Source organism: Agelaius tricolor, unplaced genomic scaffold (genome assembly GCF_023055355.1).
Source record: "Agelaius tricolor isolate 1412-34295 unplaced genomic scaffold, bAgeTri1.0.p SCAF_19, whole genome shotgun sequence".
NCBI lineage: Eukaryota > Metazoa > Chordata > Aves > Passeriformes > Icteridae > Agelaius > Agelaius tricolor.
The window spans coordinates 15,873,204-15,891,769 of record NW_027269279.1 but is presented as its reverse complement, the minus strand read 5'-3'; the positions used below and the strand labels follow the sequence as shown (position 1 = coordinate 15,891,769).

The 18,566-nt window shown below is 55.9% G+C and overlaps 1 protein-coding gene across 8 annotated transcripts in view; it reads right to left on the bottom strand.

The window, feature by feature from the left end:
* Positions 1–18,566, bottom strand: part of LOC139598327 (ankyrin repeat and fibronectin type-III domain-containing protein 1-like) — a 237,852-nt gene that overhangs the window by 12,651 nt on the left and 206,635 nt on the right. For all 8 annotated transcript variants that reach the window (XM_071444583.1, XM_071444580.1, XM_071444582.1 and 5 more), the window contains 5 exons: positions 3,013–3,214; positions 2,464–2,671; positions 1,974–2,168; positions 1,620–1,733; positions 948–1,045 (listed from right to left, as the gene is read on the bottom strand). In XM_071444583.1, coding sequence (XP_071300684.1) covers positions 948–1,045; positions 1,620–1,733; positions 1,974–2,168; positions 2,464–2,671; positions 3,013–3,214 — 817 coding nt within the window. The remainder of the gene's footprint in view (positions 1–947; positions 1,046–1,619; positions 1,734–1,973; positions 2,169–2,463; positions 2,672–3,012; positions 3,215–18,566) is intronic.

The window sequence follows — 18,566 nt, the reverse complement described above, 5'->3', positions numbered from 1 at the left end:
AAGTTCCTTGCAGTGATGCTGCTCCAGGCTCCGCTTGAGCCCCCCCTGCCACACTACGGGCAGCCCTGACAGCGCTCCTGGGCTCGGCACTGCTGCTGGTCCTCAGCCCCTCTCACCTCACCTCACCTCACCAAGGAGGTTCTCTGCTCCTCAAATCAGTGCTCCCTGCCTGCCCACCCCTGCTAAGGCTGGGTGTTCCAGCATCTGCCCGTGTTCCCATCCTGAGCTCCATCCCACCACAGTCCCCATGTCCCTGGTGCCAGCCCAGGCATGGCTCCTGCAGTTCTGAGGGAGATAAAACGGCAGGGAGCCACAGTCCCACCAGCCATGACCTTGCTGAGCTCCCAAAGATGAAGATGGGGCTGGTCCCACCTCTTGGTGACATTGGGGCTGGGCCGAGGGGTTGGATGTGCAGGTGGCAGAGGGCTGAGCCACTGATTTACTGCCCAGAAGAGCCTGGGTGGAGACAGGAGTGGGGAGGGGGACGGAGGATAAATCAGTGTTGGGTGAATGGGCCCATTCTGCCTGTCACTGCAGAGTCCCCAGGCACCCTCTCAGGGAGGTGCCCCACTGTCAGGGGCTGCAGCCATGTGGGGACAGACAGATGCTTCTCCCAGCCCCCCAGTCTTGACTCTGCCCAGGCTGTGCCCATGGCACACAGCGTGGCACAATCCTATTGCTCCTGCTCAAAACAATCATAGAAACAAAGAACCATTACGGTTGGAAAAGGCATCTAGGATCACTGAGTCCAACCACTGCCAAGGCCACCACTAAACCATGTCCCCGGGTACCAAATACACATCTTCTGAACATTTCCAGGGATGATGACTCCACCACTGCTCTGGGCAGCCTGTGGCAGTGGCTGATCCCCTCCTCATGGGCTGCACTATGGCCTTTTCCCAGCTGTGGGCTCTCCCTGCTGAGCCCTGCCCGCTGTGGGCACTCACCGACACCAGCCCCTGGATGGTGAAGTGCAGGTCCTTCAGCTTGTCAATCACAGCTTCTCCCAGCAGTGGTGAGAAGGTAGGGGAGCAGCTCCACTCCACTGCAAGGACAGAGACCCCAATGTGCCATGAGGCCCTGGAGTGGGGACAGGCCACCAGGGCTGGGGCAGCATGTCACAGAGAGCAGCTGCAGGGGGACTGCAGACAGCACAGGAGATGGAGGCAGCGGAGTGCAGGCATGGAAAAGGTGATTCATAGAGGGGGGAAGGTCATGGGGAGCTGCTGTCCTCACCAAGCCACATAAGATGGGTCAGCACCTTTAATTGGTGGCTCAGAAGTGGGGGATGGAAGAAATTCTTCCAGAAGCCAAAAATATCTGGTTTAGGTGGTGAGGGGTGCATAACAACAAAGTCTTCCCAGTGTGCAGGATGAGGGGGCAGCCAACAAGCGACACCCCAAGTTTTGCCTTGGTGCAGGATGATGTTTGGTCTAGCTCAGAGCATTTGGGTGGTGGCCATGCTGTCCAGCAACTGTGGCTTCCTCTGTCCTCCAGCATAAAAGTGGCCTGACTGGGGCTTGGCAGCACTGCCCATGGCTCTGTTGCGTTGACATGGGGTGCAAGGCACCTGCTGTGGCTGTGTGACCCTGCCCTGCTGCAGGCATCCCCGTCCTTACCTTTGTACTTGGTGACAACGGCTGCGTTGACACTCAGGGGCTCCCAGAAGGTCACCTGCAATGAGGTGCTGCTGGCCACAGAGAGGTGGACGCTGCTGGGGGCATCTGGCACTCCTGGGGACAGAGAGGGCAGGGACTGCTACAGCCATGATGGTCACTCTGAACCTCCCTGTGTCCCTCTGGGGCCCCTCCCCAGTCGCAGGGACGTATTCCCTGATGGAACATGTTCTCCCCTCCATGCACCCACACTGCAAGTCCGGGCCTCAGGGTGCAGGTGATGGGTGCTGGTGCCATGCACAGCCCCACTCCTTTCCCCGGAGCAGGGACAGCCCCAGCCCCGCTGCGGTCACTCACGGGCATGCTCAAACCCTGCCTTCATGCGCTTGTACAGCCGGAACCGCCACTCCCAGGCCTTGAGCTGCTTCTCCTTCTCGGAGCAGTCAGCGTTGGGCGCTTCGTTCACCACCTGCGCCATCAGCTCGTTGACGCGCTGCTCCGCCTCCCGCACCAGCGTGGAGAGGTGCAGCGAGCGGCTCTCCAGGCTCACAACTGTGGCAGAGTGCACATGGCCACGGGCCCAGGAGGAAAGGGAGGAGAAGGTGGTTAGGGCAAGCTCTGCCTCTGCTGGCAAAGAATCCCCACCCTGAGACCCCATCCTCCTCGCTGTGTCCCGGTCCTGGGGTCTGATTGAGTGCATAGTTCCCCTGCAGCCCTGCTGCAGCCTGCACTGGTGTCCCAGAGCCCAGTGATCACCTCCCCACCTGCATCCAATGCCTGGGATGCTCCACTGCACCATGCTGCAGACCCAGGTGATGGGCACAGCACGACTCCTGTCCCAACTCACAGTGTGGGCTCTCCTTCGCTCCCGCCTGCAGCAGGGCCCTGGCAATGGGAGCATTGTTGGTCATGATGGCAATGTCGAGGGGCAGGAGCCCCTCACTGTTGGGGGTGTTGAGGTCCAGCTCCTCAGGGCTATAGTGCTTCAGCATCTCCTGCACCCTGTCAAGATCCTGCAGTTCCACGGCCTCAAAGAGCGCAGCATTGCTCTGGAACTGGGTGAAAGGAGAAATGCAGCTGGGCTGAGCACGGGGCACCCTCTTCCATCCCACCACATACCCTGGACCCTCACTAGCACCCCATGAACCCAAGCAGGGAGAGGGTGCCCTCATCCCAAGGGCTTGCAAGCATCAGCTCTTTGCAGACACATCTGGATGATGCCAAGCAAACACCTGGACCACCTCCAACTGAACTTGCTACAGCTTCACTTAACACAATCTTGTGCTCCCACCCAGGTTCCAGCACCGCCCACACAGGGACCCTCTGTCCCCACCTGGATGGAGCCAGCCCCCACAGACCCTCTGTCCCCACCTGGATGGAGCCAGCAGGCACTGACCAGGTAGGACTTGCGGAGCTTCTCCTTCTCACCCCGTCCCACCAGGCTGCCCTCGTCGAAGGAGGTGTAGTTGACGCGGAATTTCCCGGACAGGTTTCGGTAGAGCCTCTTGGCTGCGTTTGGTGAGGAAGGGCCTGGTGGCTTCCTGGCCTGCGCCAGCTGCAGGTCCCGCATCTGCTGGGTCATTTTAGGGGAGGATGACCTGGGGAAAAAGCCAGGAGGGAAATGAGGCATGGAGGATGTGCCAGAAAGGCAGAGGCACATCTGTACTGTCAGGACCAAGACAGGAATCAGAGAGCCAGAGCACTCCCAGGCAGCACCAATGTGAGTGGCTGCAAGGTGAACGCCAGTGCTAGCAATGCCCTCACCCATCTGTTTTCAGCTGAGGCAGATCTGTTCCTGGCTGCTGGCCCTGCAGGGGTGCCAAGGGGCTCATATGATCCCTGCAGGTAAGACATTTCCTTCCAGACACAAGCTGGGATGCCCAAAGCAACCTCAGGCTGCTCAACTCTACAACTGGTCTGGATCCATCCCAGCAGGACAATCTCTCCACACACCCATTCTCCACCATCCAGCTCCTACAGAGATGGGCTGCCTCATCCAGAGATGCCCAGCCCCCTCAGCAGTGGAGGCTGCAGGGCCTGGCAGCCTCCAGACCTGTGCTGGGTGATTGCTGCCCATCACCATTGGCCTGGGATAGTCTCGTGTACCCTCTCCACACCCACTCTTCTGCAGGAACCCTGCACTTAGCACCATCCCTCAGCTCTTTTTGGTACATGACTTGTCTCGGAGTTGTTATTCTAGCAAAGGGCATTCTCTGGAAGTGAAGTGGGAGCAGGGAACATTAAGGGCCATTTCTAATGGCATCCAGACAATGCCAGGTCCTGATGGAGACCAGTGACCCCAGTCTTCTGCTCACCAAGAGATCCTGGCTTCACAGCTGCTCCTTACCTTTTCCATCTATTAACCTACAAAATCTTTTCTCCTCTCTGATTATAGAATCACAGACTCGTTTGGGTTGGAAGGGACCTTGAAGACCATCTAGCTCCAATGCCCTGCCATTGGGACATGATTTTGATTCTTACTTTCAAGATTTACCAGTCACAAGGAAAGCTAGTGTCTTTTCTGGGGCTCTCTAGAGTGGGAGCTATTCCTTTCCCTGCAGTCAGGGAAAAGGAACAGCTCTCCTGTCTCCATCAAGACCTCTTCTCACCAGTCAAAATCCCTGGCTTTGCATGAGTGTGGCCTTGTTGCTGTGTGGGGCTTTTGCCCATGAGTCATCCCCTGCGGCATGGAGGGTTTCCACTGCGTCAAACATCTGATCCCCTTCTTGCTGGAGCTCTGGCACAGTTCCCAGAGAGGAGCATCAGGTATAAGGAGCATTTAGCATGGCTACACTTAACACAGTTTCTCTCAGTTTTGGCCCCGTCCCCCTGTGTATAAGTTCAGATATTTAGGGGCAAAGTCTTCCTCCCTTTGCTTTATGGGTTAAATATCAAGTGTGATAAAAGCATGGCATTTGGCTGAAGGTCATGCCAGAGCAGCCCAGCGAGGCTGTGCCTGGGGTAAGGATGTTTATAAAGCCATCATCGTGAGACAGGATATTAATAACCCCTCGCTCTGCGCCCTTCGTCGTCCTCATTTCAGATGAGGCACAGGGGGCTGCAGAAGGACTTTAATGATTTTACCTTTTATTACTGTGATATTTAAGAGTGGAAAATGCTGCTAAGGTTGGCTCCTGGCAATCATTCATCTCATCAGCTTCAGCCTGTGGATTTAGAGGGCTCCAGTGTGGCCCAAGCCACAGTGTCAAGTTGCTGCCCTGGGTTGCTCCAGAAATGGACATTATCTGAGCACAGGGCTTCATGGGTCAGACACTGAGCACCAGCCACACCATCCAAAGGCCCATTTGCAAAAGCAGACAACTGTTTTGTCACTTCAGGTGGCAAAGTACCCCTGAGCATCCACATTAGAGTGGGTGAGTCCTACTTGTTCTGGTGGGAAGGGAGGGATCAGCACCCAGGACTGTGTCACCATGGTGGGAGAGACCTGCACAATGCAAGGAAGGGTGGAAAACCAGTCCTACGGTCTCCAGGGCCTGCCTGGCTCTGACATGGTGTCCTCAGCCTGTGCACACCACGTGTCATCATGGACAGGGAGCAGCTCCTGGCACGGCCTCTCCTGAGGGCTCCTCATGCCAAGGGCTCACACACAGCACACACAGCACACAGAGCCTTCTGCAGAAGGCACAGGGCTGGAACAGCAGCACAGCTCTGCTGTCACTGCTGCACAGAGATGAGAGAAAAGCCACCTGTGCCTGAGCAGGCAGAGCTGTTCTGGCAGGAAGAGACAGAAAGACAGGTCCTGACCCTCAGGAGATGCCTGAGATGCAAAGCACTGCCTGGCATATTTAGGAAAGAGAACTGACTCGAGAGGTTCTCCAGAAAAACCATGCCCTTTCTCTTGAGTTTAAGAGTTGCCTGCTGCCCAGGTTCTTCTCTCTCCTCTCCACCTCCAGCTGCTGTTCAGAGGTGAAGGTGGCTCTTTCAGCAGGCTCATCAACAAGACTTGTAAATTCCACTGCAGCTCCCCTCAAAGGAGGCAACAACGCTCTCCCACACAGAAGGCTCTGCCCTCCATGGAAGCTGGAGCTTGTAACAGATCCCTGCTCCATCCGTGCCTGCAGAATCAGGGTTTAAAATGGAGTGGTGCTTTGGAGAGAAAGTCATTTGTTCTGCCAATTAAAATACACAGCAAATGACCCAGTGCAGGCAGACTGCACAGCTGGGAGGAAGCTCTCTCAGAGATGGCAGAAACAGAGACAGAGAAATTTCTCACTGTTTTCCCTCCTCTGATTTGCTTTTAATGAGAAGTAGAGATGGAAATTATTCAGTGCTCAGGAGTGAACATCTATGTATATTAAACCAGCTGCCCCAAAGATAAAAGAGTTTCCTGCCCTGTGGTTATGAGTCATCTGGACTCAGTGAAATGGTCTTGATTTATCTACAGCTAAACTTTGCCCTGGAGCAACTGATAGCTGAAAACAACACCTGCAGATGTCCTGCCCTCAGGGGCCAACCAGCCAACACCAGCTCACCCATGGCAAAGCCCCATCCTGCAGGGAGGTGTGGGAGGAGATCCCACCTTCTCTGCCTGAAGAGTCTCAGTGCAGCCAAACTAAATTTATCCCAGCCACAAATGGTTCTTGTTGCTAATTACTGTCCTTCAGTCTGCAAGCAGAGGACAGGTGCTTTGCCTGCCCCAGCAGTTCACTCTCTGTGACCATCAGGGAGGTGATGTGAACATCAGGTTTGCAGTGCCATAAACCCACACACCAGCAAACTCCATCACCCTCTCCATAGAAGAAGCTGAGGTTCTGTGGAAGGATGAGCTGGGACTGGTCAGATCCATCTGGGGTCAGTTCTGGGACTCTCATGGCTGGAGCATGTCCAGAGGAGGGAATGCAGCTGGGAAGGGGCTGGAGCACCAGGAGAGGCTGAGGGAGCTGGAAAGGGGCTCAGCCTGGAGAAAAGGAGACTCAGGGGGCCCTTGTGGCTCAGCACAGCTCCTGACAGGAGGGGACAGCCAGGGGGGTCGGGCTCTGATCCAGGAAACAGGGACAGGACAAGGGGAAATGGCCCCAGGCTGTGCCAGGGGAGGTTTGGACTGGATATCAGGAAAACTTCTTCCCTGAAAGGGTGCTCAGGCACTGGCACAGATGCGCAGGGCAGTGGTGGAGTCACCAACCCTTGAGGCATTTAAGAGTGGATGTGGCACTTGGGGACATTGTTTAGTGGTGGCCTTGGCAGTGCTGGGTTAATTGTTGGAATTGATGATCTTAAATGTTCTTTCCAACCTTAGTGATTCTAACCGTGATTCTGTCTAAGGAAACCAATGCAATAGAGGTGGTTTTCTTTTTTTTTAAAAGTACATGAGAATGGATAAGCATAAGGCATCTTCATTTTTTCCCTTGTTCCAGCATCAAACACAAGCAAATCCACTGGGTAGTTTACAATGTGGTTTATGGATATTCTGAATGTTAATGTTTGCAACACTGCAGATCTTGGCCTAGTAAAACATGTTAATAATTGTTGCAATTCCTTGATTTTAAGTGCATTTTGTAGAAAGGCGTAGCCCCTCTGAGTGTCCAGCTGAGAACCAGTCCCTGACAGCCAGGGCTGCTGTGCCCCCTGACAGCAGAGCCAGGGGGCTGGGACAGCCCTGCCCAGCGGGTACCTGGACAGGCAGGGCATGACCACCCTGCCCACAGGTCACCAGGCCAGACATAAGGAAGAAATTTTATACCATGAGGGTGGGCAGGCCCTGGCACAGGGTACCCAGAGAAGCTGTGGCTGCCCCTGGATCCCTGGCAGTGCCCAAGGCCAGGCTGGATGAGGCTTGGAGCAGCCTGGGACAGTGGAAGGTGTCCCTGCCATGGCAGGGGTGGGATGAGATAAATGATCTTTAAGGTCCCTTCCAACCCAGAGGAGTCCATGATTCCAAGACGTGGCTGGTGGGGGCCAGGGTGGCCATCCCAGAGCCCCCTCAGCACCAGGGGCCTGGCTGGGAACAGCTCCTGTGCCAGCAGTGCTGTGCTGGGGCAGTGCCCTCCCAGCCACACCCCGAGGCTCCGGGTGCCCCCAGGCTGGCTGTGGGAAGGAAAAGCTCCCGGAGCCTGCCCAGGGCGGCAGTGAGAGGGCAGGCTCCAGGCACAGCAGCTGCCATGAGCTCACTCTGCACTGCAGCCCCTGGGGTCAGTGTGGGTGGCTGTCACTGCAGGGAGCTGCTCCCACCATTCCCTGATGCAGCAAACAAGGAAGCAGCAGGGCTGTGTGCATGAGAAAAAGGGAGCCTGGAGGACAGGGGATGAAAGGTGCTGATGGCTTTCTAAGGACAAGGCTTGGTATTGGGAGCAGAAGAGGGATTGGGCCCTAGCAGAGTTTGCTGAAGCCTCACAGCTATGTGGATGTTAGTAGTGTGTTAGCACAAGATGCCAGGGATACTCTCCTGAACCATGCTCCAGTTCAGTCCAGAGGGGTATCCAAGGATGGAACAGGAGCAGCCTAAAACCCAGGTATCAGGGGGACACAACCCAGTGCAGCCAAGCTCACCCCAACACGGAGCTCACAGCAAGAGGTGACCACCACCAAGCACGGGCAGCAGGGCAAGGGCGCAAATCTGCCCCACTCAGGTGAGACCCCACCTGCAGAGCTGCCTCCAGATCTGGGCCCCCAGCATAGAAAAGTGAGTCCAGAGGAGGCCACAGAGATGCTTCAAAGACTGGAGCTCCTCTGCTCTGGAGCCAGGCTGGGAGAGCTGGGGGTGCTCACCTGGAGAGGAGAAGGCTCCAGGGACACCTCAGAGCCCCTTGCAGGGCCTAAAGGGGCTTCAGAAGAGCTGGAGAGGGACTGGGGACAAGGCATGGAGGGACAGGACACAGGGAATGGCTGCCACTGCCAGAGGGCAGGGCTGGATGGGATATTGGGAATTAGGAATTGCTCCCTGTGAGGGTGGGCAGGCCCTGGCACAGGGTGCCCAGAGCAGCTGGGGCTGCCCCTGGATCCTTGGAATTGTGCAAGGCCAGGCTGGGCAGGGCTTGGAGCACCCTGGGATAGTGGGAGGTGTCCCTGGACATGGCAGGGGGTGGAATTGGATGGTCTTTAAGGTTCCTTCCAACCTGAGCTGTCCCATGGCTGTATGATCCTATGAGATCAAGTGGCAAAATCAACATACAGGTGTTTCCTGAGAGAAAAATTTGAGTGTGAGAGGTCTCTCCATACCTGAGCACACTTGGTCTGACCCATGTCCAGGGCTGTGCTCACCCCTGTGCAGCAAGAATTCACAACTATGGCCATGGACACTTGGACACCAACACTCTACAGCAGAGAGCAACACTCAGAGCAGCTCCCCCACAGCCATGGGGACAACAACAAGAAGTGCCATGTCCAGCATGAAGAGGAGCTGCTGATGTGTTTGCATTTTCCACTCTTTTTGCCCAAGCATAAGTAATTTTTCATGACTGGCAAAATAGAGGCTGGATTAAAAATGGAACATGAGTAGGGGAGCCCTTCCAAGGAGTGGGATTTCATAACCCACCAAAAAGCACGCTCAGAACTAGGACCAAATGCCATGATCAGCATCCCTGCAAGGCAGCAGGGCTCATGGAGCAGCAGGCACAGCAGTTACCCACCCTGGGCTGTGCAGACCACCAAGGCATTTAGGTGCTGTGTGGTGACCTGGCCATACAGACATGGAGCAAAACACTCCTGCTCTACAGAAACATCTGTGTGCCTAGAAAATGCACGTGCCTACTGAAACCTGGGTCCGGGGAAAGGCACCAAAGCAGACTTTGTTTGTTTGTTTGTGTTTCCTCCAGCTTTTTTCTTTTCTCCCCACTTGGCAAACCTGCTGGGTTTTGTTTTGAGTGGAGCTGAAGCGAGCATGCCTCTTTTGTTTAGCAATAACAACTAACTTATATAGATGCTCTCCTGCCAAGACATTTTTGTTGGAGCTCCAGAAACCCAGTGCTGTTAGACCCCAATGCCTGGAGGAGCTCAGCGTGGTGTCAGGCCCCTGGGTCAGTGCAGAACTTCCCGAGCAGCAATGGCAGCACATCGTCCCTGCTGTCCCCATGCCAGGCACACGCGGTGTGTCTGTGCTGCCCGAGGAGCTCATGGCCCGTGGCAGCAGAGAACACCCCGTGGACACACTGCCCACCCTGGCACAGCACGGCTCTGCAGGGGAAAGACTCCCAGCAGCTCGGTACCCAAATGAAAGGCACATCCTGGGTGACATCTGCAATATCCAGCAGTGCTCAGCGCCCTGCACCTCTCCAGGAGATGAAGAGCAGCATTCCCCCTTGGAGCACTCCTCCTGTGCCATCCAGGCTACTCCCCAAATCAGCAGGGTTTTTGCATCCTTTGGGGAGCACTTGCACTGGGAACACATGGCAAGGACCCCCCTTCACTCCCCGGGTCCAGTCCTCACTCAGCTGTGGCAGAAGGCACTCACACAGGCTGGACACATGAGATCCCACAGCACAGGGCTGGGGGTCAGCAGTGTCCTCCTGAGCACAGCCATGTCCCCTGGCACAGCACAAAAAAGCCTGCCCAAATGTCTCATCCCTACTTAAATTACAGGCTGAATTTGGGAAAGACAGAGACTTCAGGACTCCAAGAGAAGTCTGGAGCCAACCAAGTAGATCACTTGCTGACAGTGTCCCATAAAACACCCCACTGCTGCAGGCCCAGCAGTGCCTTTGGGGAGGAAGGGAGCAGAGACGCTTGAGCAAACTCTGCTGCAACACAATAATGTTGCTGCTTCTTGCTTTTCTTTATTTTTTTCATTAGACCTCCTGATCACTGCTTAAAAGTGAGACCAGAAGGATCTTGTGGTTCAATTGCCACGAAAATGTAGCCCAAATCAGACCTTCACTTGCAGTGTCCCTGTGACATCTGCCATCAGGCAGGGCTGCCATCACAAAGTGCCACTGTCCTGGCCGTGCCATGCAGGGCACCCTGCTGCACACACACCTCACACAGCACTGCCAGGGTGCGAGGCACCTCTCCTGGGGACTGTGCTGAGGGGCATGGCACAATGCCTCACCAGCCAAGGCAGGTGATGCTGCCAACACAAGCAACCCATAAGCAACACCTTGGGCTGCAATGAACGGGGCACTAGCGGGCACAGCCTGGCTCCAGACACCCCAAACCATCCCTTGAGGGAGGAAATTCAACGTTTCAGAGGCTCACACAGTCTCCATCCACAGATCTGGGTCAGGAAGGAGATGCTGGAAGCTTCTATGCCTAGCCCAGCTCTGCTGATTTTACTGTTTTCACAAGGATTTACCCCACAGAGCTGCTGCACGTCCTGCCCAGAGGTTTCTACCTAGAAAATCCACAGAAAATCCACTTTTCTGCTTCTGGGCTACCAAACTTTTGTGGGGATGGAGCTGAGTGGTCTGTGCATTACAGATTGAGGGCATCTCTGACCAGAACGGTTCGGGAGCTGCTGCTCGGGACGCAGCATCCCCGTGTGACCCGCACGTGTCCCTGGGGCACCTCCCGTGCCAAACGGCGCCGGTCCCTTCCCACCGGCACCGGCACCGGCACCGGGCACGGCTCGGCCCCGGGCTCCGTCTCCCGCTCCCTTCTCGCTGCCTCGCCACAAAGCCAGCCTTTAATTGCAGCTTGACATTAAGTATCTGAGCAAGGAAGTCTTGGGTAAATGTTCTTGCTATGGGAACACACAGTGCTGAGTCTCTTTAATTACATTGTTTTTGTTTGGCTTTTTTTATTAGTTGTGCTGCGGCTTCCCCTCCCTGACAGGCCAGCGAGGCTCACGCTAAATATGGCCGGGTTTAAAGTCCGCCGTGAAACCCGAACCGCGGCACCAGACTGGCTGGACGCGGTGCAAGCCAGGGTTACGCGGGACACGCATTCCAGCCGCCGGCTCCGGTCGCGCTCCCCCCGCCCTGCTCACACATCGCAGCCTCTCCGAGAACAACCACCACGCTCCGAACCACCTCCACATCTTCCTCTTCCTTGCCCTGTGAAATCCCCCTGTGAACAGCCCAGCCCTGGGCCCCAGGCTGCCCCATTTCTGTCGTGCTCATCACTTCCACACTGCATGTGCCCACATCTCCACGGTACCCGTCGAACCCGTCTCCATCCCATCTGTCACCTCCTGTGCTCTCCCCATCCCAAACCGCCCTGCCCCACACCTGCTCAGCCCACCTCCAGGCTGCCCCTCAGGGCCAAAGAGCCTTCTTCCCACTGGCCACACTGCTTTCATCTTCCTCTGCCCTCCTTGTTATTTTAAAGGCATTCCAGAGGATGCTGTCAGGCTTGGATGTGGTTTGGTTGGGTTGTTTGTTTTCGTACTGGAGGTTTTATGATCGCATTGGGAACAAGCCCTAATTGAGCTGCAATTCGAATTGCAGTCCGTGGGTATTTGTTTCATTTTTGGAAGGGCTCAAATGGCTGTGCAGCTTAGGCTGGAGAATGCATTTGGTTTTAACTGGAACCTGATGGAGACAGGACAGAGCAGGACAAGCTGCCCCGAGTCATGATCAAAGTTCCTGGGGAAGCCCAGTGTGGTCAGCCTGGTGCCAGGTACCCACAACACAACAGTCAGTGCTGGTTGTGATCACAGCCCTGTGACCACCCAAAAACCCTGGCACTGTCAGGGAGGAGGCAGACAGAGCCAGAACTCTGTTGCCAAGAGCCAAGCACACAGCCCTGGGGCCTGGCTCGGTGGGAGCTTGCAGCCACCCTGCAAATCCCTGTCCCCTGCAAACCCCTGTCCCCTGAAAACCCCTGTCTGCTGACAGCCTGTGTTCTACAAATATCTGTGCCTAGCAAATCCCTGCACTCTGTAAATCCCTGTTCCCTGCAAACCTCTGCAGGGGTTTGTGACTTGTGCTCACCTAAGAAAGGAATCCCAGCACCCCAGAGGGAGCTCAGCACCCCAGGGGGAGCTCAGCACCACTGCTGGCTGGTCCTTGCTGAGTCAGGAGCTGCTCCAGACCAGGCCAGCTCACAGGGAACAGGCAGCAAGAAGGGGCAGTACCTAAAGGTCAGTGCCCAGACTGCCCTTCATGGGAACTGCGTGGTGTCACCTTCCACTGACCGTGTCCCACACCCACTGCCACAACCAGGGTTCAGCCCCACACCCAAATGCCTGATGCTTCCAGCACCAGCAACCAGCCAGACCTTTGCAGGTATGGATGGGCAGACAGAGGGGACAGAGAGCACCTGCTCTGCTCCACTCCCATCCTGCCAGGATCTCAGAAGCCCAGATGCTGGAGCAGGTCAGCAGAGCTCTAGGAGACACCTCTAAGCCACTAACACCACCCTGGTTAAATCCGACTTCCACATGGGGAAGCAGATGAGCCATGGGGACTCGCTGCCCCTCTGTCAGGAGGAAACCCTACCCCAGCCTGGCCTGCCAGGAATGAGCAACACTCCTGCCACAGCTGCATGTTTGCAAACCCTGCTCCAGGGATCAAATGCAGGAGCTGAGTCATACGACGACTGAAATCAAAGATCACTGAAGGCAAAAGAAGGGAGAAAAAGTATCCCTGAGGGTTCTCAGTGGCCCAGTTTGGATCCAACAAGAGCAGGAGGTAAATGCTCAGCATGGAGATGCCCAGGAAACAGCTGGCATGCTGGGAAGAGTGAGAAGGGATGTAAGGTCACACTCACCCAAGCCTGGTCCTGTCCTCTTCCTTGGGTGCTGACACACACTTCTGGGGAGGGAACAGGGCAGGGGCTGGCAGAGCCCATGGGGCCAGAGGCTGTTCCAATGGGAGAAGGAAGGGGGCTGGGATGGCAGTGTCCCAGCTGCTTTGAGGGCTGCTGCCATGTACCTGCACCCCACCAAAGAGCCCAGGACCTTCCAGGAGCCAGGAAGAAGCACTCACCTGTCTGTGCCCAAGATTGCTTGAGCTTGGGCCAGAGGATGTCATGTGTTTTGTCATGGCCTCACCCCAGGGTAATGTTCCAGTGTCTCCTCACTCCCCTGACACCACCAGGGCTCTACGCCCGAGTCTGGTTCCTCTGCCTCACTGTGCCTTCCCTGGCATGGTGGGGTCCACACACAGACCCCCACGATAGTTTGAAGGGTGGGTCAGCTCCTGGTTCTGCTGGAACAGGGCTCCAGGGAGCCCCATCCCCACTGCCTCGCCCTCGGGCTGAGGCTGGCCTGGCACGGGGGCACAGCTCCGCGTGCTGGGGGCTGAGACCTGCAGGCTCATCACAGCAGTGGGAGGCAATCCATGTGCACCCAGAGCTGCAGAGAGCCAAATCCTTTAACCTCCTGCGCCACCTGGTGCCACCGGGAAGGACGTGCCACCAGGATGCACCTCCCGGCGGGAACCACATCCTCTCCAGAACCATCAAATGGTAGAAAAATGGCCCAAGAAGGTCTTCTGGAGGTCCCCTGAGCTCAATTCCCCATGCCTATGGCTGGGCTTCATCCTCAGCCACCTACATCCCACCTGTACTTCCCAGTCCTCCAGTCCATACTGGGATGTTCCTTCTGGTGGAAAGCCACCTCCATTCCATTGTCCCACCCAAGACATCCAGGGAGATGGGACCAGCATTCTGACTGAAACCAGGCTGAAGACTTCCAGAGCTGCACCCAAAGGGGTTACAAAAGGGAGCCCACAGCCACTGATCTCAGTGGGGAGGAGGAGACATCGGCCAAGCGACAATGGAAGAGCAGACAAACGCACACACCCAGCTCCAGAGCTGCTCCCAGCTGGTAAATGTTACTGGAGTCAGAAAGGCGCTTCCCACTGCAAGGCACACAGCAGGAGCCAGCCAGCAGTGCTGGGCACTGCCCACAGACTGTCCCTGGCACGGCTGCCAACAACAGCCACCCCCACTGGGCTCTCCCAGACCAGCCTATCCCAGCCTGGCAAACCCCTTGCCTGGCACAGCTTCATGCCAGGATTTGCTCCCAGCTTGCTCCAGATCAGCTCCCTGCCCAGCACCCACCGGGACCTTCTCTGACCACCCCACCTGGGGCTGGTCTCATGCCAGCACCACCCAACTCATGAGCAACACTGCCACCCAATTACAGCAGCATCTCCATGGAGTCAGAGTCCAAAGACTGCAGCCCAAGAAGAGAAGCCAGTTTTTTCCACCATTTTGCTATAAAACATCCTGCAAGTGCCTGAGCACTCTTGTAACTGCACTAACCAGGGGCAATAACCACCAGCAGGAGCTCCTGCCAGCTGGGGCTTGCCTGCTCCTTCATCAGAACCAGAGCTTTCCCAGCTCATGTGTCATTCCTCCCTCTGCAGAAAGCTCTGAGGTACCATCAAGTAGAGAAACCCCAGCTGAAGATAACAGAGTCTGTGGAGGAATTTCCAAAGCCCTCGGGACAGCAATTAGGAAAAGTTTCCACTCAAATATAAAAGAGCAACTATGAAGACCATAGGGATCACCAGGTCAAACCTCCAGCTACCAGGACCTGCTCAGCCTGGACTTGATGGCCTTGAAGGTCCTTCCCAGTTCTGGGATTCTGTCCCTCCATGCACGGATGTGATGCTGCTGAGCTCACCCTTGGGGCAGGCAGGTCTACAAACACCTCTTCCCAGGTGTGGCACAACAGGAGCATTTCCTCAGCTTCTCCTCCCCTCACCTGGCACAGCCCAAGTTGGCCTGAGCTCTGCTGAGGGTGAGAGGCAGGTGATACCCACAGCCAGTGCCACACATGGGAAATGGGGACAAAAACAATCTTGTCTTGGTAAACTGCTTTTGAGTTCATTGGAAATGGCTCCTTCAGCCACCACCCCTGACTGGACTCATCCGGACAAGGAGGTGTCCCTAGAGAAAGGGACAGGGGGACACAGAGTGGCCAGAGTCCCTTTGCAAATGGGGACACCAGCAGCTGGCCCCTGAAAACCTCCTCAGGCATGCCCAGCCACGCTTTCCAGTGGCTAATCATTTGACCAAATCCACGTTGACTTCCAGCAGGAATGCATCATCCCTGCCAAATTTCAAGTCTCTTTTTCAAAGAGTGGAGACACCCGAAGCCCTCAAACAAAGAGACAGCAGGGAAAAAAAAAAAAAAAAAAAAAAAAAAAGATAAATTGGCAAAGCTACCATTTTCCCCCAACCTTCTGCTGAAAATTGGGAAAAATAGAGGAAACAAAAAGGAGAAAGTTCAGCCTGAGGCTGAAAAACATGGAATAATCCAGCCCAAACAGTTAAAGCCTGGCAAAGGTAAGAGAAACAAACTTCCACTGGGAAGTTCTGTACAGCCCTTCCAAGGGTAAGCTGTGGTGCCCTCCTCATCCCTCCAGGCAGCTCGCGGGGATGACTTCCCTGCAGCTCTAAAGAGCAAGGGTGGCAGGGGCCAACGGCTGCAGGTGGCCCTGGAGATGAGAGGTGGCAGGGGGCAAGAGAAGACAGCACCTCCAAGATCTCCCAAAGCCCCTGAGACATCCCTGCTCACACAGTTACACCAAGCAGGACCTTTGAGCCACACACAGCCAGCTTGGGCCCCTCCACAACCAAGAGGCAGGGAAACATCTCCAGAGCTGGTGGCCTCAACACATAGTGGGTGCTGCTGCCTCCTCCCTCTCCCTCTTCATCCCCTGAGCAGTGAGGTGAGGGGTGGGGATACCCTCATGCTCCTCAGACACCCAGCTCTCCCCACCATGCTCCTCACCCTGCTTTTCACATGAGCTGCAAGAGCTTTCTCAGGAGCAGGATGCTCACAGATCTGGAAAACCCCACTGTGCCCTGCCACATGCTGCCTTAGGATGCCACAGCTTGTCCTGTGTTCACACGGGTGGCTCACACTGCAATCACACCTTCCCATCACTGATCCAACAAGTCCTCAGCCCTGGGGGCCTCCCTGGCTCCACTACCCCAATTTTTCTGTGGTCAGAATGCAGACATGGGAGGTAGCAAGAGTAATCTCCAGGTAAAGTGTAGGATGTCACGAGGAGGGGGATTTAACTCTCTCACAGACCATCTGGGTGACCCTGAGAGGCCACTAAAGCCCTGGTGCTCTGATGGGGTGCCCACCATCCCCTGGGACCAAGGAGAGCAAAAGTTACGGCAGCACAGTCCCAGTGTAACATGGGAACAGCTCCATCTGTCTGCTGCTGGTCCTGCCTGGGCACCAAGAATTACAGAATCCTGGAGTAGCCAGAGCTGGAAGGGACCCACAAAGGTCCCAAGTCCTATCCCTGGCCCTGCACAGACACCCCAACAATCCCACCCTGTGCACTCCTGAGATCATTGTCCAAAGGGTCCTGGAGCTCTGGCAGCCTCAGGGCTGTGCCCATTCCCTGGGGAGCCTGGGCAGTGCCAGCACCCTCGGGGGCAAAGAACCTTTTTGAGAGATCCAGCCTGACCCTGCCCTGGCACAGCTCCTGCTGTTCCATGGGCCTGTCCCTGGTCACAGAGAGCAGAGATTGAAGCTGCCCCTGTGCTTCAGAAGGATGAGGTGATGGTGCTGGTGCACGAGGAAGGCAGCCTTGGGTCCCTGTGCAGTGCAGGATCCTGATCCTGACCTCCCTGCATCATCAGGAAAGAAAATGGCCAAAGAGATTTTGAGTTCATGTGAAGTTCACCCGAGTTGAGCTGTGCTCCATAAGCAAAACTTTCCTGCCTGACACAGCCTTCCAGAGCTCATGACCGGGGCAGAGCAGGGCCAGGACTGCGCTGGGAGGATGGGATCGCTTGGCAGGATCCTTCTTCCACTTGCAAAGGAATCAGGCAGGATTCCACCGGGAGTTCCACCTCCTGGAGCTCCAGGAGTGTGCTCACTGCTGAGGTTCCTCAGACCCCAGCTGGACAGCAGCAGTGCACCACGCACAGACAGGGAGAGCAGGAGCACTGACTAAATAACACAGCAGCTTACCTATGTCCAGAAGCAGCCTTCTTGCTGCCCAGGGTTTGGCCCAGTGCTTTGCAGGATTTCAGGGCACAGGAAACCCTGCCCAGGTCCCCTGTGGGCACAGCAGGACTTGGCTCTGGAGCCCAGCTTGGGCAGGGAGGATGGAGCAGGAGGATGTGGCACAGGCAGGTACAAGCACATGGCAGAACCTGACAGCAAACCCTTCGCCAGTCTCACTTGCCAAGGAGATCCAGGGGCAGAGCGGCCCCACCCGGGACCACAACCCAGCCCAGCCTCAGGAAGTGCCTCTGCCCTTGGGGCTGGCCCCTGGCATGGTCAGCAGGGACTGATCCCCCAGGAGCCTCTGATGGATCACTCACTCCTTCAGGACTTGTATCCTCTGACACAGGCCAGGCCTGCAGACTCCAGCACACAGGAGGAGTGAGCACCCTACAACTCCAGGGCCTGGCACACAGTGACATCTGCAAACCCAAAAGAATTTGGGTTAAGATTATACCTGCCTGGATCTCCCCAGATTACCTCTGCTCCTATCACTGCCTCTGACCACAGTCACTGCCTCCTCCTCCCCAGTGAAGATGCTCAGGAATCAGAACACTGGGGATGAAAAAAAGATACTTTTTTTAGAACGCGCTCCCTGGGCAAAAGTTTCAGCCTCTCTGGACACTGCTTCCAGTACAGAAACCTTGACCTTGGTGCTCTTAGCTACAGTGCCAGCAGAAGCTGATGTACAAAGCCTACCAGGAAAACCTGACCTGCCAGCCTGGAGCTCAGAGCAAGCCCACAAGTCAGCCATGGGTCTGGGGCATGCCAGCCCGAGACTGCAGATGCCAGGAGTCCTAGAACAGCAGCAGCTCCTTCACCAGCAGCTCTCATAGAATCAGAGGTTCCTGGAATGGTTTGGGTTGGAAAGACCTGAAAGATCACCTTGTTCCAGTCCCTCTCTATGGGCAGGAATACCAAAGTGCCTGAAAAAGGAGGGCAACATTGCCATGCACCTTTTAAAGAGTGAGAAGCTGGGGGACAAGGAGGGCCAGCTCCTGTCCTCAGCTGCTCAGTGGGCCAGGAGAAGCCACAGGTACCACAGGCACCCCAGTCCTCTCTGCAGGGGGTGAAGCTCAGGAGTTCTGCTAAGTTCTGGGTTCTGACCTTAAACCTGGAGTCTGGGGGTAGAG